General features: G+C 38.9%; 1 protein-coding gene across 2 annotated transcripts in view; it reads left to right on the forward strand.

The window, feature by feature from the left end:
* Positions 1-24,285, forward strand: part of AK5 (adenylate kinase 5) — a 203,340-nt gene that overhangs the window by 16,784 nt on the left and 162,271 nt on the right. For both annotated transcript variants that reach the window (XM_028513409.2, XM_028513408.2), the window contains exons 4-5: positions 1,434-1,603; positions 1,713-1,826. In XM_028513409.2, the coding sequence (XP_028369210.1) occupies positions 1,434-1,603; positions 1,713-1,826 (284 nt within the window). The remainder of the gene's footprint in view (positions 1-1,433; positions 1,604-1,712; positions 1,827-24,285) is intronic.

The following is a 24,285-nucleotide window of genomic DNA, read 5'->3' on the forward strand; positions in this document are numbered from 1 at the left end:
TTTAGAATCAAAACTAACTTCTGATTTTCAAAGTAATTAATTTAATCTGGTAATAGTACATAACATTAAATTACTAGGATAGAATTTAGAGGTTCTTAGAAAGAGAATGATCAAAAATGTAAACAAATCCCTATCCTAAATTGAATAAAGAAATAAAAAAGGTAAAAGTCAGATATTGTTAGGTACATTATCTGGGATTGAGGCTAAGAAATGGATCTCATTATATTAGTTGATTTTAGATCCCTGCACATTACATTTTTAGTGAGGAAATAAGCTCTGGCTGACTAATTCTACCCAGTTGGAACCCTCCTTGTAAAAAACAGAACAAAACACCTGTTTTTTATTTACATTATTTGCAACAAGAATAAAAAATTTCCTAAATAATTATATATAAAATGACTTACATGCAAAAACACTTAGTATTTTGAATTAGTAGGTAGAACTTCAACTCACTTTTCTATTGAATTTTTATTTTCAACATTGCTTAATACATTACAATTATATTTCAGTGAGTATTACCAAAGCATTTTATTAGACATCAACGTTTAATGAGATTTTGTTTACAGTCAGTAATTTATGTTCAAGTATTTGAAAACATTTCATTTTGATAATTGTCAGCAAATAAATCAGAGTGGGCTGGTTGCTCTGTGCTTTATTTTGAAATTAGTTCAGACTTTAGATTCCTATTTATTTAGGTTATTTAGAAATATAAATTAACTAAAATAATCTAATATGATTTGGATGTAAAATCTGAGCCCTATATTTATAATTATTTTAGTACGTATGTTTTTAAAAATAAATAACTACCAATGATTAGTATTGAGTTACATTGCAAAGTCTTGATTATTTCACTGTAATGTATCACAAAATCAAAGTTATCATGAGTTTTGTAAAATTGTTCTACCTTAAGGATCTATTTTATTCATTCTGAATATTTACTGCATAAAACTTCCTTTGAACTTAAAGGAGATAAGGCAAGGACATGCATGAACAGAAAAAGTTCAAAAAATTTAGATAAGTCATGCCAATATTGATTTGCCTTTGTCAAAAATAATTGTTGTATTTCACTATATTGCACACTAACTCTGCTGACATGAAACATGTGTCTGTTACTTCATTGTCATTTGTATGACATAGTTGTTTATGAGGAAAACGTGAGTGTTTACATAGAAAACTAGTGAAGGTTTTTTTCAACTGCAAGGAAAAACTGTCTCTTTCGTCTAATGCAGTTGATCACGACAGTTCTCTGCTCTCCTTGGTTAATCTACACTTGCTCTGCATTCAGGAGTGGGGTTGGGAATGCCACAAGTGGGACAGTTACCCGCCCTGGTGCTGTTGGTCTAGAAGCTGCATCTCAAGATGAAGGTAGTTGTTGTATAAAAGGGAGCCTCTTTGTATGAGAAGCTCACAGTTTTGCCTATTTCAAATGCTAGGTGGTCCAGGAAGTGGAAAGGGTACTCAGAGTTTGAAAATCGCAGAGCGCTATGGATTCCAATACATTTCAGTGGGAGAATTATTAAGAAAGAAGATCCATAGTGCCAGCAGCAACAGGAAATGGAGTCTTATTGCCAAAATAATTACAACTGGAGAATTGGCCCCACAGGTACTGCTATGTAATTTGCTTTTTTAAAATTATAATTCTGTAGTTTTTATACCAGTTGTGAGTATACTAAGTTTAACTGTGGTTTTTCATCTTATTTTCTTTACAAAAGGAAACAACAATTACAGAAATAAAACAAAAATTGATGCAGATTCCTGATGAAGAGGGCATTGTTATTGATGGATTTCCAAGAGATGTTGCCCAGGCTCTGTCTTTTGAGGACCAAGTAAGAATGTCTCCTTATATTTTATTTTATTTATTTTCAAATTTATTTATTTTTAGAGAGAGGGCGAGGGAAGGAGAAAAGGAGAAAAACATCAATGTGTGGTTGCCTTTTGAGCGCCCCTTACTGGGGGTCTGGCCTGCAACCCAGGCCTATGCCCTGACTGGGAATCGAACCAGTAACCCTTTGTTTCACAGGCCTGCACTCAATCAGGGCTCCTTATATTTTAAATGACCTACTTTTTACTTAAAACTTTGAGCTTTTTAAAGAAAGATTTCTTGGAAGACTTGCTGTTACTTGGAATGAGTTCTGGTCTGAAAACAGGCAAGGACTTCAGTAGGAGGTGGCAAAAGGTCATTTCCTTGGCACACAAGCTTAAAAATTCAAGACAGTCTCTGCTAAAAAGAAAAGATGAAAACTAATAATAGAATTATTTTTATTAAAAACTCTAATCTCCTTAACCTTTATTTCAAATCCCTAAAATTGTATTTTTAATACTATTTAATTACTAAAAACAAGCTTTATTTACTACTGCCCAGGGATATAAAATATCACTTGTATTTGCATTGTTACCAATTAAAGAAGTCCCCCTTCCTTGGGTTGTGAAATAATAAACTGCCTTCCTATAACAAAGTACGGTTCAGGTTACCAAGATTTACTCAGAATTGAGGAGATTATGTCTGCTGTGTACCTAACACATCTATTTTAAAAGGAAATAAATCAGTGAAAACACTTTCCATATCTATTTAACCTTTGAAAAGCTAGTATAACTAACTTGTCATTCGAAATATTTAATTAGAAAATATTGTATGGTTATAAAAATTTTAAATACTGGTATAAATAGTGAAATTTCATTAATATCCTTCTTCCATTCCACTGACCCTCCTCTCCTGATAAAAACACTATTAAGCTGTTTATATATATTCCAGGCCTTTTTCTCTGTGCATTACACACTTATATAACCATGTGCACATATTTACACATATTCACATACAAATGCATTTTTAATCTTTGTAGTTATTTCCACACTGTCCTGCAAAGTCTTTCCAAGTATAGTCCCGTCAACATTGATTGAGAGACTTTGTGTCTTCCAGATATAATTTTTATTTTTAATCAGATATAGTTCATATTTAAAATTTTTGTCAACCTAATATGTAAGAAATGGTATGTCATTTTTCAAATTTACATGTCTTGAGTTACTACTTAGGTTATGTATATTTTCAGATACTTAGTGCCCATTTGTATTTCTTTCTTTTATGTATTACTGGCTTTCCTTTGTATTTCTACAGACTTGTTTATCTTTTTTGTACTTATTTAAAGAAGCGTTTAACATATTACAGATATTGTATCAGAGAGGATTAAGTCAAATAAGATGTAAATTTATTCCCATATGAGAGAAGTGTGGAGTTAGGGAGTTTAAGGCCAAGAAGGTAGCCTCATAAAGCCTTTCTTTGAGTCTTCCACATCACTGTATTGGGACACCTATTGTGCTGTAGCGTCTCTCTCCCCTCCTCAGGTTCCTCCTCCCACAGTTAGTCCAGAACCTCTGGTGCTTACTCAGTTTAAAGGCTTGGCTCTAATTGCTCTGCCCTTGAAGAGAGAATACTAGAAAAATACGTTGTTTTGTTGCTATTGCTGTTACATGGCACGGCTATTGAAAATGCTATGGCAGCCATTCCCTATGATTCTTGGCTATTGGTGGAGGCATGCCAGCCTGGCAGACAGGCATTCCTGTCCAAATCTGGTCCCCACCCCATGTTTTGAGTGAGATGCACTTGGAGAGCACAGGCATGAAACGCTATTTGATTCTCTCTGTTGCCTTTCAAACGTTCTATATCATGGCTCCCTGTCCTCCTCTGCATAATGGCTGAGGAAGAGCCCATCACTTTTCTTATTACTTTAAAAACATTAACAGATGATCTCATTTTCAGGTATGAAAAAGCCCAGTCCCCAATTATGTCCCAAAAAAGCTGGGGGAAAATTCATTTTTTTAAAAAAGCTCTGTTTAACCTAAATCAAGACTTTAATGTCTCATTCAATTTAATATATCTCTGCTGTCCTCAGGTTGGGCCTGGTTCAAGCTCAGAAACCTAAAGTGACATCTCAGAATCCTGAAATTCTTCCTGATGTAGCTTATAATGGGGCAGGTGGGAGAAAAGAGGCTGAAAATATATAACTCTTCAGGAACTCTCTCTGGATCCCTGATCAATCTCCGCTTCTCTGATACAGCCAGGACACAGTGATGGGCCAAGAGTCACAAAAGTGGTTTGGGGATCCCCGTTGGCAAGATCTATAGGATCATCTGGTATCTCTCTTTAGAATGTGCAGTCACTTGATTTGCTATCCTCAGCTATACTCTGGGTCTGGAGAAGATTGATTTAACATCTTCTTAGGTTGGCATCATGGCAGCCTAGAGGTTCTTGGTCACTGTGGGCAGTACCATGATACCTGAGGTCGATGCCTTTATTGCTGACTGCAGGAGTTTGGAGGGTAGGGAAGCAAAGCTGAAGTGTTTATGTAAAGCTAAGTGTTAGGGTCCCACAAGGTCTGTGCAGTTAAGCTCCTGGGGTATTGTTTCTTTCTGGCACCATTTCTGACACTAAATGTGTGTGATGTCCCACACCAATTCTCCGGTTCTCCAGCACCAACCAGGTGCCCCAAAACTGACTTCAACTCTGACACAATTCAGAGTTCGCACAGGCCCCACAGGGCCCACTAGACTGCCCCCACTTCAGACATCATTCACCAGTCTAGGGGGCCACCCACACTTCTGCCCAACCAGCTATGAATTCAGGGGTTCCCACAGTTCCCTCTTCAGTTTTAATAACTCAGTAGAACAATACACAGAACTCGGAGAAAACACTCATATTTATCAGTTTATTATAAAGGATGCAAGTCAGGAACAGCCCCAGTCTCATACCTTGTCCCTCACAACTCCACCATTTGCCTGTTCCTTGTTTGATGTGCAGTTCAGTTCTCCCTACTCGGTCCCAGTTCAACTCCTCATACTCAGCCACCTATAAACTAAACACCAACTTGTCTTTCCTTCCTGCCATCAATAAGCAGGGAAAGAACAAGACCAGGAAGAGTGAAATAAAGGCTCCTGTTGGAAAAAGGGCAAAAATAGGTTGACGGTTTTGAGTACATGAAACAAAGTGTTTATTCTTCTATAATTACTTATTAATCATTGTATTATTTTCCATTCAGACAACTATAAGCCTACTTTTCTCCCACCCTATACATTGTAGTCACTTAGCCAAAGCAAATAACAAATGGTGTGAGGCAGGGATGGCAGAGCGCCCTTGCCTGGCCCGTGGAGTGATTTCCTGGGCCAGTCCGTTGGCAACTCCTGCTTCTCTCTCATGGAGTAACTCTGTCTATTCTCCTCTGAGGCCCCTGGCCCTTCGAGAAGTTTTTCCTGTCATCTGTTGTCCTGCATAGCCCCATCAAAGTGGCGTGTTGGTGATTGTACTCCTTGGGAGCTATTTTTTGAAAAAATACAAGGTTTTGGTTACTTGGGTAAAACCATTTCCTCAAAAATATGGTAGGCATCTTCTCTTTTGTGTCCACTTAGTTCCATAGGTAACTATACCCTAAGTTCTTTCTTGAATATAGCAGTGAACCACTTTCTTTCTTTGTTTTCTCATTTTGATAGCAGTTACCTTGAGGCCACATCAAAAAAAAAAACATAGTCTGGGTTTTGACTCAGGGCTGGTTCATTTTTTTTTTTGGAAGTGGAAGAGGGTTTAATGGGAGTCCTTTGAGCAATAATAGCTTTGTCTCTTTTGTTTGGCGATATATAAGCAGTTTGCATTTTCAACCTTTCTTTATTCTTTATCTTCTTGTAAATGGTCAATTTTTTCTTGAGTTTACCTATAGTAATATGCTGTTAAATGCAACAGAGAACAGTCAACACAAATTAACATTCTAGCTCTTTCTAGCCACTTCTTCACTAGCTATGGGCTCCAATAGGAACATCACCTGCCTTCCAAGTTATCACAAGTAGTAGTTGTACTGAATATTTTGCAGTGATGTAACAAGGGTTATCCATTTTCTTGCCTAAAATGTATGAGGCCTTACTACTCACGCAAACTAATGCCACATATTTTAGTTTTATATATAGTAATGTCCCACTTGTATGACTATTGCTTATATATATATACGTGTATATATATGTATATATAAAATTCAGGGTAAATACAAGATGCCATAATAAAGTGATAGAGTGACATAACACAGAAACTTACTTCTCTTGTATGTAACAGCCTCACTGGGAGTAAGTGCAGGGCAGTTTCAGTCCTCACGTTCACTCAGAAATGCCGCAGGTTCTTTCCAAGTCATTGCTCCTCCAACCCCTAGGGCAATAGTTCTCAAATTTTTTGGTCATAGACCCCTTTACACTTTTAACAATTATCAAAGGTCTCAAAAAGCTTTCATTTACGTGAGCCCTATTTCTTGATATTTACCATATAGGAAGCTGAAACAAATTTTAAAATATTTAATAATTTATCTTACAATAACAATAAATCCATACAGGTAACATAAATAACACATTTTTATGAAAAACAACCATGTTTTCCAAATAAAAAAATAACAGCAATAAGAGCGGCATTGCCTTTATACTTTTAAAAACATGTTTAATTTCTAGATTAGTAGAAGAGAGCTGGATTCTTAGCCTGCTTTTTCATTCCAGCTGCTGTGATATCATACTTCATGTAAACATGGAAAACTCCATTGCATATTTGTGAGAGAACAGCAGTGAAAAGACACATAATTTCTTAGTGTTAATATGGAAATAGTTCTGACCTGTAGCCGTCCTGAAAGGGCCTCAGCAGTCCCCAGGGGTCTCAAGAGCACACACTGGAAACACTGTCGTGGAACATGGTTAACATCTGAAAGCTGGGTGAAAGCTGGGTCACTGCCATGGCCAGGTTCCAGTTGGTTGGAAGGGAGAAAAGAATGCAGAATGTGTGTTCCCAATCTAGGATCTTCCAGGCCCCCACTGTGTGGTCCCAGTCCCCAGGAGGGACCCTCTGTCCTTCTAGCAGGAGTGTCAGCCTGCTACCCACAGGTCTCATGCAGCTCAGGTTAGCTGTGAATGCGGCCCAACACAAAATTGTAAATTTACTTAAAACATTATGAGATTTGTGTCTGTGTGTGTGTGTGTGTGTGTGTGTGTGTGAGATTACATGTCGCATGTATTTAATGTATGGCCCAAGACAACTCTTCTTCCAGTGTGGCCCAAAGATGCCAAAAGGTTGGACACCCCTGTAAAGGTTCTTTCTGCATTTAGTTTTAGCAGGAAAAGCTTTAATTCAATGGCCAGAGAATGGAGAAGCAGGAATTGAACTCATAGATCATCATCTGGTTCTAGAGAAGTCTAGGGGAGATTGTTAGGGTGTGGGAATATAATGAGGGGGACACATGAAACAAAACCCAATTTTGGCTGCCTGCTGCAATGAAAGCCGAACTCTTGAGACAGGTGCTGGTGAGGAGGAAAGTGGTTTATTTGACTGCTGGCATCTCGAGAAGATGGGGGGACTCTGGTCCTCAAAAACCTACCTTAATCTCTGGTCAATCCAGTGATTTTTATGGGGAGTTGGTGGGAATTTCGGAGGGGGTAACTTCCCAGCAGGACTGTGGACATGCAGTTCCTCTTAAGAGAAGGAAGCAGGAGAAAGGGGAGGGGGCTGAAAGGAAATCACACAGCTCCGGGTCAGGGTCACTCCCTTTGTTCCAATGTCATCTTCCAATGTTCTTCAGTCTGCTGTCTGTGGTTTTACTGCCAGCTTTAGCATTCCCCCTTTCCCCGGACACCTGTGGTTTATTGCCGGCATCAGCATTTCTCACAACTGCCACGGGAACTGGCCAGAGGTGAAGGCACAGGTTGATTACATACTTTGATTTGTTACAGAGCACATAACTTTGACTACTAGCTGGGAGACACTGAATCATGATTACAGCTTAACATTTTAGTATAGGCAGCAGTTTTTATGAGGAGTAAGGAGAGGAAAGGCAGAACAAAGAGATCATGGGGAGGGGTTGTGAGTGGGCGGGCAGTATCCGTGCTGGTCCCAATGTGCATCTTTATGATTGGCGTCCTTGAGTTGGCCATCTGGTTTTCGTCAGCTTAGTGGGATTCCAAGGTCAGTCTGTTACTTAGGTTTACACAGGAACAGAACCTGTTGATTCTAGTAAAATATACTTAGAAAAGAAACTTATTTTTAAAAAGTTTTCATTTACTTATTTTCAGAGAGAGGGGAAGGAAATGAGAAAGCGAAGGAGAGAAACTTCAGTGTATGGTTGCCTCTCACTCCCTACCCCCCACTGGGGACCTGGCCCGAAACCCAGACATGTTGAACTGGTGACACTTTGGTTCACAGGTCGACACTCAATCCACTAAACCACACCAAAACTTTTAACATGTAAACTCTAGTTTTGAGAGAAAAATCAGGTTAGAGAAACAAGCTGCGTTTAATATTTACTAAGATTAATAGAGTAGCTTCATATTAGTATATTGTATTCATTCCCTGTTACTGGCATATGCATTAGTTTTCAAGGAATGGGCCAGTCGGTTCCCAGAATTGGGCCACCAACCCTTTTCTTCCCTCATGTAATCCAAGTGGGGCCTGGCATGGTGTCAGCGGGAGTGTCAATTAGCAAGCCAGTGTATTATAATCAAGGTATAATGAGGCTCAGGGTCTCCTGGAAGTCATATTCAATGCCATTTTGGTTTAGGCTGGCTCTGAACAGTTTTTGTTATTCTAGCCTGCTTTCCTCTTTTGCATTTTTCTACAATAAAATGTTTTCAATAGCCTACAGCTGTAGTGACAGGTACAGCCTCAATTTCTTAAATCCCAGATGCCCAGGCAGCACACATCACTTCTCACAGCCCACTGAGGAGAACTTAGATCACATGACATTATCCTAACTGCAGGGAAGGCTGGGAGGAAATACAGTGTCTGGTCAGGTGTGGCCCTGGCTACAGGCCTGTTATTAAGGAAGAAGGGAAAAGAGACTTGGAGAGACAACTAGCAGTTTCCACCACAGCAACTTGCTGTGTGTAGTTCTTGTCTTTCTTTCCCACCCTTCCTTCTCAGTCCAAGCCCCACACTCTCCCTGCTCTCAGGCCTGCCATTTCAAGGGGATGGGAGAGGAACACCCCTTATCACTACGGTGTGGCTCCTGTTCTCCTCCTTGCATTTTATAGTGGTTTCTTCCTATCTGAATGTTTTACCTTTGGCCTGGTTGTTGAAGTAAAATAACAGATCAGTGAGGGGAAAGCAACCAAGAGAGGCGAGAGTGGGAAGTGAAAGACCTCTCTACCACCAACCGGACATACTGCAGAGCCAAGGGTTCACCCGATGGCCAGAGTCCACAGTCAGAACCTGAGCAAGATGCTTTTCCTAAAGGTTATAGACTTTCATATTCCACTGAATAGGAGTGGGAAGAAGAGCTAGATTTCTGTACTGAGGACTTATTAACTGGACAGTAAAGAAACTAAAACCAATAAGAACTCTGTAGTGCTATTATTAAAAATGGAGGAGGGAAAACTACACCAAATCTATATTTAAATACACACACACACACACACACACACTATTTCAATTACCTGGTCCCAGCTAATTTTCTAGTTTTATGTATCTACATATGCATTCTACATGCTAGACTACTTCCTATTTCTCACAGTGACCTGCTCTAGCTATTTTCTCAGTGCTATTTGTATCATCCCATAATTTGTTTCCGTGTGCATTCTGTTTTTGAGCTGTACCTGTGTTGATACTTATAGACCTAACTCATTCTTTATAACTGTTTCATAATATTACATTCTGTAAATATGTTTTATTAGTAGACTGTTGTTTTAAAATTTCTGCTATAACCAACAGCATTATAATCAAAATCCTTATACACATCTCTCTTTGCATATGCCAGAAAGATATCTCAGAAATATTTCTGGAAATGGACATCCTGGATAGAGGAAAGAGGGGGGTGTGTGTGTGTGTGTGTGTAGTGCAGTTTTAAATGTATATCTCAGAGTTCGTTAATATATTAAACAGTGTTCTTATAAATTTATAATTACATTTTGCCTATTTTCCCACATGCACCAATACTTAATTTCAGATCTTTCTACTTTAGCTTATTTAATGGACTAAAAATGTTTTTGTATTGCTATGTTAATTTGAATTCTCATAATCACTAGTGAAATGAAACATTTTTAAAATGTGTTTAATAGCCATTTGAATCTCTTCTTTTGAGAATTGCCAAAGCCTAAACTCAGCCCGTTTTTTTCCTGGTGGATTGTTTGTGTTTTTATTATTGATTCGAACATTCAAAATACTAATCCTTTGCTACATATCTTGATAATATTTTCTTTCACTTATATTTTTCTCAATTATATTTGAGAAACATGATTCCTATTGAATCAGTCTTTCATCCTACAGAAATTTTATATTTTAATGTGGTAAACTTTTTAGCATTTTACTTTTAGCTTTTGCATTTAGTGTTTAAGAAAGTGTTCCCTGTACTTTTATAAGAATATTTTATATTTTTAGTTTTAGTTTTGCTTTGAAGATTTGAGTATTTATCTGAATTAATTATTGCAAATAATATGAGGTAGAGATAGAATTTTCCTGTATGTTTTAACTGGATGTGAAAAATGCATCCAGGGGTCCAAAGATCATTTGTTGGCTGGTACACCTTTTCCCCACTGAAATCACTTATTTCTGTATAGATAAGGGTCTGCTCTATGATTTCACTACTCTCTTCTTTTGTCTGCATATGTATTTCTGTGCCAATATCATGGTTCTAATTGTAGAACTCTAAATTATAACCTGATGTCCAAAGGACAATCCCCTCCCCTTCTTTTTCTTTTCTAAACTGGCCATGACTATCCATTAACCCTTCTTTATGAATTTTAGAATCAGTTTGTCAGACCCATACAGGACTTCATATTTCTACTAGAATTTCGATACAGATTATATTACATATAGATTAATTTTCAGAGAACTGATGTCTTCACATCCATAAACATTGCCATATCACTCCATTTATTCAGCTCTTGCTTCATGTTCTCCAATAAATAAAGTTTTATAGTTTTCCATGGAAAAGTTATACATTTTTATTAGCTTTACCCCATGTAGTTTATAGTTTTTCTATTATTATGAATGAGTACTTTTTTCTAACCAGCTCCTCTTACTGCTCAGTTGACCTTTGTAGAATGTTGTTTGTGAGTGTGTCTGTCTGTCTGTCTCTACCTCAAACAGGTTCCTGTTGTGTTCTTTTTGGGGCAGAGCTGCCTCATTCATGTTGTAAACTTTCTTCCATTCGTCTTCCTTTCTCACTGCTGAGCACTCCCTTTACCCACACACCTTCCCTGCTAACTTAGCATGTTCTTTTACTATATTGGGTTCTATTAAATGTTTGTTGACTGGGGGGTGGTAACTAAATAAATAAATAAACAAACAAATGTGGATATCCAGAAAAGGAAGGAACCACGTGACTGCATGAAAAGTGATACTGAGTTCAGTTTCTCAGATCTTCATAGAAATCGATAGAATTGGTTATCATGCCAGTGGAGAACAGGGCATTTTAAGTTCTCATTTACTGTGTGCTTTTGGCTAATTTACTGACCCTGTTTAAACCTCAGTATTTTCCTTTGAAGAGTGAGAATAATCATACCTCACAAGATTGTTGTTAAGATTAAATAAGGTCAGTACCTGTAGTTTTGGGCACAGCTCATGGCTCATAGTACCCACTCAAGCAAAGGAAGTGGCTGTGACCACTCGACATGTTGAGGATAAACACTTTATGGATTTTACAATGGAAGGGCCCTCACCAACTCTTCCCTCCTTTTTGTCAGAGGCTTTGAAGGCAAAGGGGACATCAGATTTCTTCTAGGGGCTATTTGTAAAAAACAAAATTGATTGCTGGAGCCTGTAGAGGCTACCATGAGGTGATAAGACAGCCCAGAACAGCTCTGCTTTTATGTCCAGAGGTTCCAGCTATGACTCTATTGGAAGAAATTTTCTCCTGCTAGAAATGGCTGGAAACTGCTCCGGCAACCCATCCACGGGAGCCCTGGGACATTTGCACTGTGGGGGAGGGGCAATTGGAAGCCCTCTGATTAGTCATGTTCTCAGTGCGCATCCTGGTTTTACATATTTAAAAAAACGCAAAGTCCCCTCCATTCTGTGTACCCTCTTTGATTCCCTGCAGCTTCCCTCAGTCTCTCCCTCCTCGAGGGTGGTCCCACAGAGCTGCCTCCTTCCTTCTCCTGGCTAGGCTGGTGTGTCCACCTAATGTGGTTTCCATGAGGGAGTAGTTTGGTGTACCGCCCCCCGCCCCCCCGCTGTCTTGTTGGAGCCCTCTGCAGAACTTCCTTGATGATAATGTTGGTTTTCTTCCAAGTATAATAAAAAATACATATTTTACATTTCTGTGAACAAGATGTCCCCAAAATCCAGACTTTTACTTTCTATTGTATTTATAGATACCAATTAGTGTTCAACTGACATGATTTTTCCATTGTTCCTATACTTTTTACTCTTTTTGGTACAAGCTAAGTATATTGTTCCCAGAGATTTATATTCAAATACACACATTTTATAATGATTTTTATTGTGTTATGATTTTACTCCCCAACATTAGCTGTTGTTATTCCACTTTACAAGTAAGGAGACTGAAGCTCAGACAAGTTGAGAAACTTGCCTAAAGCCACCAGCAAGTGCAGATAGAGCTAAGATTCCGAGGGAGGGGACACAGATATTCTAGACCACCAGCTTTCTCTAATCTTGAGGTTGTAGACTAGACACGCTCAGGCTAAACGTGGGCTTCAAAGAATTTTTTTAAATTTTCACCAAATTCTAAAATTGAGAGAGTTCATGTTAAAAAGCAGATTTCTGTCTTGGGAGTTTTGGAGACATGGTTGCTCCCAGTCCACATTCTTATATCTGAGCAGTGTTGCTGTCATTAGGAGTGTGGGTGCTCTCCAGTTCCGGGCAGCCCCCTCACCACCCGTTCCACCCCAGCCTGGCCCTGACAACGCACCAGCGTCCATAGCTGACAGAGCCTTTTGTCCTTCTCTTGTCACAGCTGTGCCTGATGGTAATTGCTTTTGTCACACACACACACACACACACACACACAGAAATACCTCACAATGCTATGTAGACCCTGCACAGAGGACTGATAGCTGTCTGACTTGGTGAGGGTCATTCTGTCAGCCTATATATTAGATATCTGTGAAGCTTACTTTTTCCTGTCAGATTTGTAAAGATTGATTTAAATGGCAGATCTAATACTTCTTGCTGCACTCCAGTTTATCTTGAGCCACCCCCTGGTGTGCACGTATCCTTCTGAAGGAATCATGAACTAGGGAGTTAAGTATGTGTGATGACAGCACTTAGAGATCATTTGGGGAATAACTGAAGTAGAGGCTTCTTTAACACAAATCCAAGCTCTTGTTTAAATCAGCAGCTCACCATGGTTTATTTTCTGATGTATGCTATGGTTTTGGGACATAATGTTGTGAGTCAAAGTAGTGTGTCCAGTCATGGCAGGCACTAAGCGTTCTCTCTTGGGTTGTAGCAGGTAGTCAAGCGGGAAGGAAAGAAGGGACTTTCAAGGGCCCCTCAAGACACCTTAGCTTTCACCAGTGCTTGGGGAGTATTTATTTCAAATAAAGTAATGGACCCAAATAGGGATAAATATTATATTATCCCTATAATAATGCCACTCTTACTCATTTGTATCCCTTCAGGCTTCTTGAGTGAGCAATAAAGGCTCCAGGAATTGTGCTTCCGAGGGGGTGTGGCCCATGGCCACACAGCTCTTGGCCCCTGTGGATTGCATTATTCAATGCCTTGGGAGACAAAAGAAGGGTGAGACTGCTGGAGCAGGAATGTAGGACTGTTTTAAACTTTCTCCTTTTCCTAGTAGTGATGTTCTCTAGGATCTGCAACTTAACCTCCACTTTGCCATTTAAATGGAGTCTAAAATAGAGTTAAGTTCAGAGTTTGGGTGAGAGAGAATATATGAAAATTCTCACATACATATAGTTTTTTATAAAAGCTTAGAGATCAAAGAAAATCCATCTTTAGAAGGTTATTATCCTACTTGCATAGTGGATTGATTTGAAAGACACATAATTTGATTTGCTATTCCTTTGGGGGGCAGATTTGATTTGCTCATAACAGGGAGTGATTTAATTTTAATGACACATTTTTTCCTAAGCATTAGTACTTTCATTCAAAACATTAAATGTATTCCCCTGAATTTCTTTAATAATAAATTATAAATTATTTAATAATTAGGTTTTGAAAATGAGACTATATTGCTAGATGGTTATTTACTTATTTTTATTGTGATGTGGAGTGACTACATAAAACCATTAAAGTTGGTGAGATTTTTATAATGGCCATATATAAAATGAAATAACAATTTCCAAATTTCATATAAAGAGAAAATCAGTTATTGTTTATTTTGCCATATAAATTAGGTAATGTTGCTGCATAACAAATCCCCCCAACTTAGTGTCTTAAAACTTAAAACAATACTTATAACTTCACATGCTTTCCATGGATCTGGAAATTAAGAGCCACGCAGGTGGCTGGTTTTGATTCAAGATATCTAGTGATGTTGCACTTAAGTGGTGGTTTGAGTCAGGCTTCTTAGATGTCTGATGCCTGATTTGGAAGACTCAAAACAGTGGAGGACTAGAACAGCTCAAGTTACTTGGGTATCTCTTCTTATCTTGCCATGAGGAACTCTCAGGGTGGCTGACTCCACAGCAGCTCAGGGCTCCAACTGCATGTGACCCAAGAGGACCAGAAGGAGGCCCTGCCACCTTTTCTATCCTAGCTTCAAATGCCATTTGCCACTGGTGCCAATTTCTGTTCTTTAGAGTCACTAGGGCTGGCCCATAATTAAGGAGGGATTAAAATTCACTATATTTTTGTAAGAGGAGTGTCAAAAAAACCCAACAACTTGTCAACATGTTTTAAACCACCACATCATGGCGCTCAATAAAAAAAAAAAATCCTGCCCATTGTTCACTTTGCTCAGATCCTCCCCTTCCTTTCATTTCCTTTCTTCCTAGTCTCTTCACCCCAGGTGCTCACTCCAATCTGTTTGGACTGTTAGAGTCATCAGTCATCTAACCTTCTGGTCCTTATTCTCTCTACATCCTGTGTATCTCGTGTCCTGATTAATCTTTCTAAAAGGCCACTGTCAATTAATTCATTCCTCTGGTTGAAAGCCTTAATACCACTTATTGTCCACAAACAGGTTTCTCCTTAACCCATTTGTATCAGAATCAGGTACATGCCTTGTTAAAAAATGCAGATTGTGTAACTCCCTTCTCAGAATTACTGGATTAGAATTTGGGGGGGGGGGGTGGGACCCAAGAGTCTACATATTACTAAATTAACAACCTTTAACAAAGCTGACTCTTAAACACACTAACATGCACATTTTACTTCAGTGTTCAGCCATAACATGTTGCCATAGTTATGAGACACACAAGCTGCTACTAATAATATCAAAGTACCAAAATTAGAGCACACCCACAGTCATCCCAGTAATGTCATCTTCACTAATTTTCACACTTCCTTTCTCGAGCGAGAACGAAATTACTAAGAAAGTGAGGAATTTTACATAAGGTGTATTCTCAGTATTAGTGTCATAAGGTTATCGTCTTTCTGTGGAATTCCCATGCAGTGTGACCTGAGTCAGACTTGGCTCGTCTTACTGCCATCCCTTGAACACATGTCGGCCTTGTTTCCCCACCGTTTGTGTCTCCTTGATAGTCATTTTTTACTGCTTATCATATCTCACCTTCTCCTAGACACTTTCCCATGGGATCCCAAGCATTGGAGATTCCCCTCTACTCTCAGCTTGTGTAGCAAAATACGTTACTATCTGTAACATTTATATGGCACCTTTCATATAGTACCTTAAATTGTTAACTACTAGTCCATCAGATTGCTGTGGCAGTCAGGTTCCACCCGGAAGGACAGGGTGCGCTCAAAGAGGTGAAGCAGAAGAGTCTTTAAGAAAGGAACCATTGAAAAGATGTAAATAAAACATGAGGACACTAGAAAAGATAGCTCAATGTCATGAAGCTGGTAAAAATGGGATCTGCTACTGTCCCCAGGCCTACAAATTCAAGATGGGAGAAGTTACTTGAAGCTAGAAAAAAAGACAGATACATGAAGAAGGCTTCCGTACATGAGCCTTGACTTTCAGTAGAGAGAAGTAGCCAGCCATAGGTGACCCCACAGGACGCAAGCCAAGGGAATAAATATTCACATGTTCCTCACCTCCCTTTCTCTGATCCCCTGGCTGATGTTTACCAAGGCCAAAAACATCTGGAAACCGAAGGGCAAGGGAACCCATTGATCCACTCCAGAAGAATGAATCTCCCAGGGCTCAGAGTTGGAGTGAGAATGGTGGAGAGTGAGGCTGGAGAGGCAAAAGGAAAATGTACGGCACAGTTACAAATTTATTAAAGCAGAATCTTGCATCTATTTTTGTCTTTCTCACAGCCCTATCATGTGCTGCAAATAGTAGTTAAGTAACTATATCTTTATCCTTTTATGCCAGCATACATTGGTTTCATTTCCCCAGAATGTTTGACAAGGATGAGTGCCAAAGGCTTTGCCAGTGTTAGCATCTTATATTTTTTGTACAGTGATTCACTCAAACAGAAACTACTGTATTTCCTTAATTTCCAGGCCCCGTTCCCTTAATGTCTTTAATAGAAGAAGCCAGTTCCTTGAGAAAATGCAGATACAGCTATAATTTGAATCTCCTAAGTAATTACCAAATATATAAGTTCAAATTAAATAGGCTTTCATATATTTTGGAAGCCAAGGTACTATTCTCAGATCCTACCAATTTAGCCTTCCTGACTATAAACACATTATGTTCTGTGAGGAGTTAATGCACAAGTGTGTCCCATGTTAAGAAAATGTCAGAGATGCTGAATTTCTGAAATGAATAAACAGGGTAATTTTTATACTACAGGAAGGACTCTTACCTTTACAGAAAGAGTCAACTGGAGTTTTCATTATTTGAGTAGAAGTGAACATACTTTATTTTTATAAAAGATGCTTTTAAAAAATAAAGACACAGATAGATTGACAAAAAAAGGACATAAACATATTTATCATCCAAATACTAACCCTAAAAAAGCTGGGGTGACTTCAGCGATACTTGCTGAAGTAGATTTGAAGACAAACAGTATTACCAGAGTCAGAGAGGAACATTCCATAGACAGGATCTGATGAAAGGATCAACTCATCATAAGACATAAAAATAATAAATGTATATATACCTAATAAAAGAATTCAGAATACATGAATCAAAACAATTGACAGAAATAAAGAGATGTAGGGGAGCTTTGTCCACAGAGCCCCCCTTCTGCCACGGATGAGAAGAAGTCTACCAAGACATGATCTGCTTGGGGAGGAAAGGTGGCCAATCTCTCACAGGAGAAGGACCAGGAGCCGGTTCCTCAATGGGCCTTTATTGGGTCCATTTGCACAGGAATACAGATAAAGCTCATTAATCATTGCCAGGCAGTAAGGATCAAACAATGGATAACAAAGAACTCTGAGGGCTTATTCTGAGTCAGGGTCAGATAGCTAAAGAGCTGTAAAACTTTGAGGAACGAACTTACTTCTTGCTTGGACCCCTATCATTTAACTGAGAGCATTCTAAACAAAGCAGGTTTCACAGGATTTTACATACTCTTTCTTAGGCCTGATCACCTGGGGAACCTGCCTTTTCCAGCACAGGGCTACACCACCCTCTGCCATTGTTTCAGGCTAAGGTGGAGCAAGGGAAGTAAGGCAGCCAAGAGATTAGGAGATTTCTCGCAGACAATGAGGACTCAGGCTTTGTCAAAGCCGAGGGGTGAGGGTCCATCACCCCCTTTTGCTGTAGCCCCCAAAGTCCTTCCTTGGGGGCCTTCCACGTGATCGTGCCTGTCCTAGGTCATTCCCCCCTTGAACAATCTTACCCGTCATTGGCTAACTGACCAAGCATTGGGGGCCAGTTATGGATGAAGTAAAAGGAGCAGAAGCAGCACTCCTGCCAGGAAGATAAGCTTTTATCTCCTTGGTGGCTTATGGTCCAAGGTCACTCCCTCAGCCTTAGACCTGGCGGGGGTTACAGCTTCTGAAATCAGGCAGGGCCATTCCCAACAAAGGGATAGAAATTCACAAATAGAAAAACTCACACTTATAGCCGTAAATTTTAATAATCCTTTTTCAGTATTTGATATAAAAACTAGACAAAATATCAGTAAGGACCTAGAAGATCTGAGGAACAATAAACATGCCTGGAACACAATAGCCAACCACTGAACAGTACACCTTGTTTTTAAATACACATGGGATCTCCATCAAGGTAAACTGTATACTCAGCCATAACACTAGTATTAATAAATTTTAAAAGCTTGAAACCTTGTAGAATATGTTCTTTGACCACAATTGCAAAAAAGTAAAATAAAATTCAACTTCAGGTCATGAAAAGAAGTCAGCAAATTGGGAATAGAAGGGAATTCTTTTAATCAGATAAGAGGTATCTATGAAAAAACTTATAGCTAATATATTTAATGATGGAATATGGAGTGATTTCTCACTCATACTGAGAACTGCAGGGTTGTCTACTCTAACTGCTTCTATTGAACATAGTATCAGAGTTTCTAAATAATACGCTAAGACAAGGAAAATAAAAGGCATAACAGAAGAAAAGAAGAAGTAAAACTGTACTTGTAGATAAAATGATTGTTTACAGTGAAAATCCTAAGGAATCTACAAAACAATGATCAAAACTAGTAATTTTAGCAAAGTCACAGAATACAAGTTAATTACAAATCAATTGTAGTGCTACATATTGACAGCAAGTTTCCATGTATTCGAAAATCACAGGGCGAGCCACCTCTTGCTTATTGTTTAAATTCCCATGATGATTCCTTATTATTAGAATTATTTGAATACATAATTACTGGTACTTGTTTATATACAGGGACAGGGTAGAAGGTAATACACTAATGTTTGCATCTGAAAAGTAGTAGGTAGTGACTAATTTTCTAATGTGGTGAGTAGCCCTTGAGTATTGCATGTAATCTGTTATAAGTCCTCAGTTCTTTTTTTCCCCATGAGAAGCCAAAAAATATCTTCTCATTAATGTTTTAAATAGTGCCCTCCATGAGTACATAATTCACCGAAGCACAAATTTTAGAGGCTCTTTATCCTACATCTTTTAACTTGTGGTCCCTGCATCTCAGGGTTGCTGAGTCATTGCAGAGACAAATGAAACTAGGCAAAATAAGCATTTTCTCAATCAATTGGCAGGGAACATACAGCTTTTAATACATGGAAATTCTTAGAATTTAAAAAAAAACCTTTAAAAAGAATTTTTAAATTAAAAAACTTATTAGCTACTAATCTCATTTTGTAAATGAGAAAATTGAGGCCCAAAGAGTTTAAGTGACTGGCTAGATTTCACAAATCTAGTTAATGTAGAGCTATAATAAGCAACCCAAACTCCAGAGCCAGGAAAAACATCCCACATTCCTATGTCCAGGGCTCTTTCCATCTAACTATATTGTCTCTCTCAGAATAAAAATGGTTGAGTCTTGTCTCAAAGGACTAGGATTTACCATTCAAAAGAACCTCTGTGGAGTTGGATCCAAAAGGCAGTCCCAAAACTCTTTGAACAGTGGACAACATATTAAAATGAAGTTTTAATTTCCTAGAGGGCCTGCTTGAAGGACAAATCAGTTTTACAAGTTCTTGTTATGTTCCGGTAGAAACCACTGTCTGTCTTCATAGTCATCTCTTCATAACTGTGTTCCAGGCATGTCTGAGTTTTATAAATAGTGTATGTCTGGTTCTTCTTTGCTGAGTAAATATATTTGTACATGAGAAAATAGTTTTGTATTATATATGATGAAAAATCTCCTTAAAAATACCAATTGTTAAGCATTAGAGCGTATTATAAGAGCCAATTAGATTCTTGTCCAGAAATTTTAAAGGATTCTCTAGTATTATTTTTGCACACATTAAATGCTCAATGTTTACTAGATGAATGAGTAAATGAATGAGTGAATAATAAAATGGCAAATAGTTTAAACTCTCTGGTGGGCCTTTCCATATATATGGTTTTTGTTTTCTATTAAAATTTAATAATGAGCTTTCTAAAAATTCATCCAAGTTTTATTTGACTGCTAAATATCCTAATGAACATCATTCTTTAGGTAGTGTATGTATGTGTGTGTGTGTGTGCACGCGTGTGCATACATATAGACAGATGGATACATAGAAATATACACGAGAGAGAGAGAGAAATATTTTGAAAGGGTTTCCAGCTGAGATTTGTTTCTGCCCAAATCACTCATACATTTCAAAGCACTAAATTAATAATCTAAAAATATCTTATTAGAGTGACTATACTTCAGTACTGTGGCTCCCTGTTAGAGCAGAAAGGCCAAGGTGAAGGCTGCTGCTGCTCAGGCCAAGAGACACTTGAAAGTCTGGTTTCAAATCAGTGGCACCAGCACAAATTAAAAAGACCCATTCTTACAATAGCTGTTACCTTTACAGCCTTGAAAAATTGCCCATTTACCATTTACTAATTGGAAAGTGAACTAAAGATTTGCCCACTGAAAATGCTGAGTGAAACATTAGAAGTGGACACTAATAATTTTGGGAAATAACTTCATTGGTTTTAATAAAAAATATCCGCTCTGTCCACCACTACTTAGCACTGAAGTCCAGTTAATTGAGAGGGAGAGGGATAGGCAGGGAGGGAAGGTGGAGGGGGAGAGGGAGAGAGAAAGAGATGTTCACTATGGCAATAGAATGAGACTAAAACTAATTTTCATGTATGGCTATGAAGCCACCTCACTAGTGTGCATAAACCAGCAGTGGCAAAAAAGATTTTATCTTGGGTTCCACATTCAAATGGTCATGGTCATGGCTCCCTGGTCTGCTTTGTTGAGGATTTCGAAGCTGAATCCAGTGTGCTGTGGTCATTAGCAATGACTATTGTTTGCCCATCCCAAATAGAAAGCCTCTGGGATGGGCCATATCTGTGCTGTATAGACTGGAGACCATAACACTTTGAATTCCCATCTCAAATGTTCTAGAATTCTGAATCTACCAAGCTATTTATTTTAGAAAAAATAAAATAAAATGTTTACCCTCCTCCTAGAAATGGGGTGGTATTTGAAGGAGCATGGGGTGGGATGGGAGTACCCACAGAGACTATTTCTGATTGTCAGAAAGAGTCCTGATCTCACATGTTCTGTTGGTCACCTCATTGGGCAGTTCTTGCAGCTCAGTTTGCTACTCTGGATGTGATAACTACCAGACCATTAACTTCTAAAATTAACCTTGAGTGCATCACATTACACCAAAGCAATTTAGAGCTGGAGGCCAGATTATGAGCTACTGTTTTAATACAAAATGCAACTCTCATACCTCTGGTGCTTGGTGTACTCAACAAAATCTCACTAAGAGAATGAGTGAATGATTGAGTGATTGAATAGTTTGATTATATCAGCAGGGTCTCTCACAGACCCATTTTTGCCTACTAAACACAGACTGGATATAACTTCTTCATTCCTTTCTCTCCCTACACATTTTTCCCAGGAAAAGCAGAGCCCTGGAAATTTTCTGGGGAAAGAAGCTGTTCCATGTAGTCATGTGGGATTCATATGGGCCAGAGTCTCCAGAACCCCAGATGCTTTTCTTCTACACCTCTATTGTACCCTGCTCCTTGGCTCCTATTTTGGAACTGTATTCCAATAGAGTGAAATCTCCATATAATTTCACTGTATTGAAATAATATTTTATGTGTCTGCTTCTACATTGGATTGGGAGATTTTTTTTTTATCCTCACATGCTTATTGGTTTTAGAGAGAGGAGGGAGGGAGGGAAAGAGAGGGAGAGAGAGGGATGGGTGAGAGAGAGAAAGAAAGAGAGAAACATCAGCTTCCTCTCGCATGTGCACTGACCAGGGATGGAATCCACAACCTTCTTGTGTACAGGATGACACTCAGTAAACGTGGCCAGGGAAGGATTTGAAGATTCTTATGACCATGTCTTCACCATTTTGCATATCTCTTTGTCTAGTATGGTAGTTAGCTCAAAGTAGATGCTCAACAAATGTTCGTTGGACTGAAGTGGACACCTGTAAATGCATTTCCAAGTAGTGCTAAAACTGTAATTGTCAGAAGATTTTAAAAAAATTTTCATTTGCAGTTGGCATACAAGATTATATTAGTTTCAGGTATACAACATAGTGATTAAGCATTAATATAACTTATGAAGTGATCATAAGTTACATAATCAGAAGATTTTTTTTAAAGAAGTGAATAAAAGATCTAGTTTAACTACTTGTAGGCATGTATTAAAATAGTTAATAAATGCTTACAGATTGAATAAATGAAAGTATGAAGCAATTTTCCTTAGTGGTTCTCATACTTAAGATGTTCAAAAAGATCTTGAAGCCATTTTCTGGACTTCTGGCCAAGATGGAGGCATAGGGAGACACACTGTGCCTCCTTGCACAACCAAAAGAAGACAACAACAATTTAAAAACAAAAACCAACCAAAACTGCCAGAAAATTAAACTATATGGAAGTCTGACAACTAAGGAGTTAAAGAATACACATTCATCCAGACCAGTAGGAGGGGTGGAGATGGACAGTGGGGTGGAGAGGGTTCACAGCAAAGTGGTGGCTGGTGGACGCAGAGGGGCAGTGGTCTGTGGAAGGGTGCGGCCCGCAAGGCAGCTGGCAGACCAGGTGGTCCCACATTCGCATGCATATAAACCAGGCGAAACTGGGGAGCAAAACAGACCTCTCAACCCAGGGTCCCAGCACAGGGAAATAAAGCCTCAAAACACCAACTGAAAACACCAATGGGGGTTGAGGCATCAGGATAAACTCCCAGCCTCACAGGAGAGTTCATTGGAGAGACCCACAGGGTCCTAGAATGTACACAAGCCCACCCACCAGGAATCAGCACCAGAAGGGCCCAGTTTGCTTGGGGGAAGTGACTGAAATCCAGCAGAGAGCGGAGCAAGTGCCACTGTTCCCTCTCAGACCCCGCCCCCACATACAGCGAGCATCACAACTCAGCGATGGGGTTGCCCTGCCTGGGTGAATACTTAAGGCTTTGCCCCTCACTATGTAACAGGTGAGTCAAGGCGAAAAAAAAAAAATGACCCAAATGAAAGAACAGATCAAAGCTCCAGAAAAAAATACAACTAAGTGATGAAGAGATAGCCAACCTATCAGATGCACAGTTCAAAACACTGGTAATCAGGATGCTCACAGAACTGGTTGAATTTAGTAACAAATTAGATGAAAAAATGAAGGCTATGCTAAGTGAAATAAAGGAAAATGTACAGGGAACCAATAGTGATGGGAAGGAAACTGGGACTCAAATCAATGGAATGGACCGGAAGGAAGAAAGAAATATCCAATTGGAAAAGAATGAAGAAATACGAATTAAAAAAAAAAAATGAGGAGAGACTTAGGAACCTCCAGGACATCTTTAAATGTTCCAACATCCAAATTATAGGGGTATCAGAAGGAGAAGAGGGAGAGCAAGAAATCAAAAACCTATTTGAACAAACGACAAAGGAGAACTTCCCCATTCTGGCTAAGGAAATAGACTTCCAGGATGTCCAGGAAGCTCAGAGAGTCCCAAAGGAGTTGGACCCAAGGAGGAACACACCAAGGCACATCATTATTATACTACCCAAGATTAAAATGAAAAAGAGAATCCTAGAAGCAGCAAGAGATAAGTAGACAGTAACCTACAAAGGAGTTCCCATCAGACTGTCAGCTAATTTCTCAAAAGAGACCCTGCAGGCCAGAAGGGGCTGGAAAGAAGTATTCCAAGTCATAGAAGGCAAGGACCAACACCCAAGATTGCTCTATCCAGCAAAGCTTTCATTTAGAATGGAAGGTCAGATATAGTGCTTCTCAGATAAGGTCAAGTTAAAGGAGTTCATCATCACCAAACCCTTATTATATGAAATGTTAAAGGGACTTATCTAAGAAAAAGAAGATAAAAAATATGAACAGTAAAAAGATAGCAAACTCAGTTATTAACAACCACACCTGAAACAAAAGCAAATTAAGCAAACAACTAGAACAGGAACAGAACCACAGAAATGGAGATTACATGGAGGGTTATCAACAAGGGAGTGGGAGGGGGAGAAAGGGGGAAAAGGTACAGAGAATAAGTAGCATAGAGGGTGAGTAGAAAATAGACAGGGGGAGGGTAAGAATAATATGGGAAATGTAGAAGCCAAAGAACTTGTATGTATGACACATGGACATGAACTAAAGAGGGGGGGGGGAATGGGGGTGGGAGGGGGTGTGCAGGGTGGAGAGGAGTGAAGGGGGAAAATGGGACAACTGTAATAGCATAGTCAA

Source organism: Phyllostomus discolor, chromosome 5 (genome assembly GCF_004126475.2).
Source record: "Phyllostomus discolor isolate MPI-MPIP mPhyDis1 chromosome 5, mPhyDis1.pri.v3, whole genome shotgun sequence".
NCBI lineage: Eukaryota > Metazoa > Chordata > Mammalia > Chiroptera > Phyllostomidae > Phyllostomus > Phyllostomus discolor.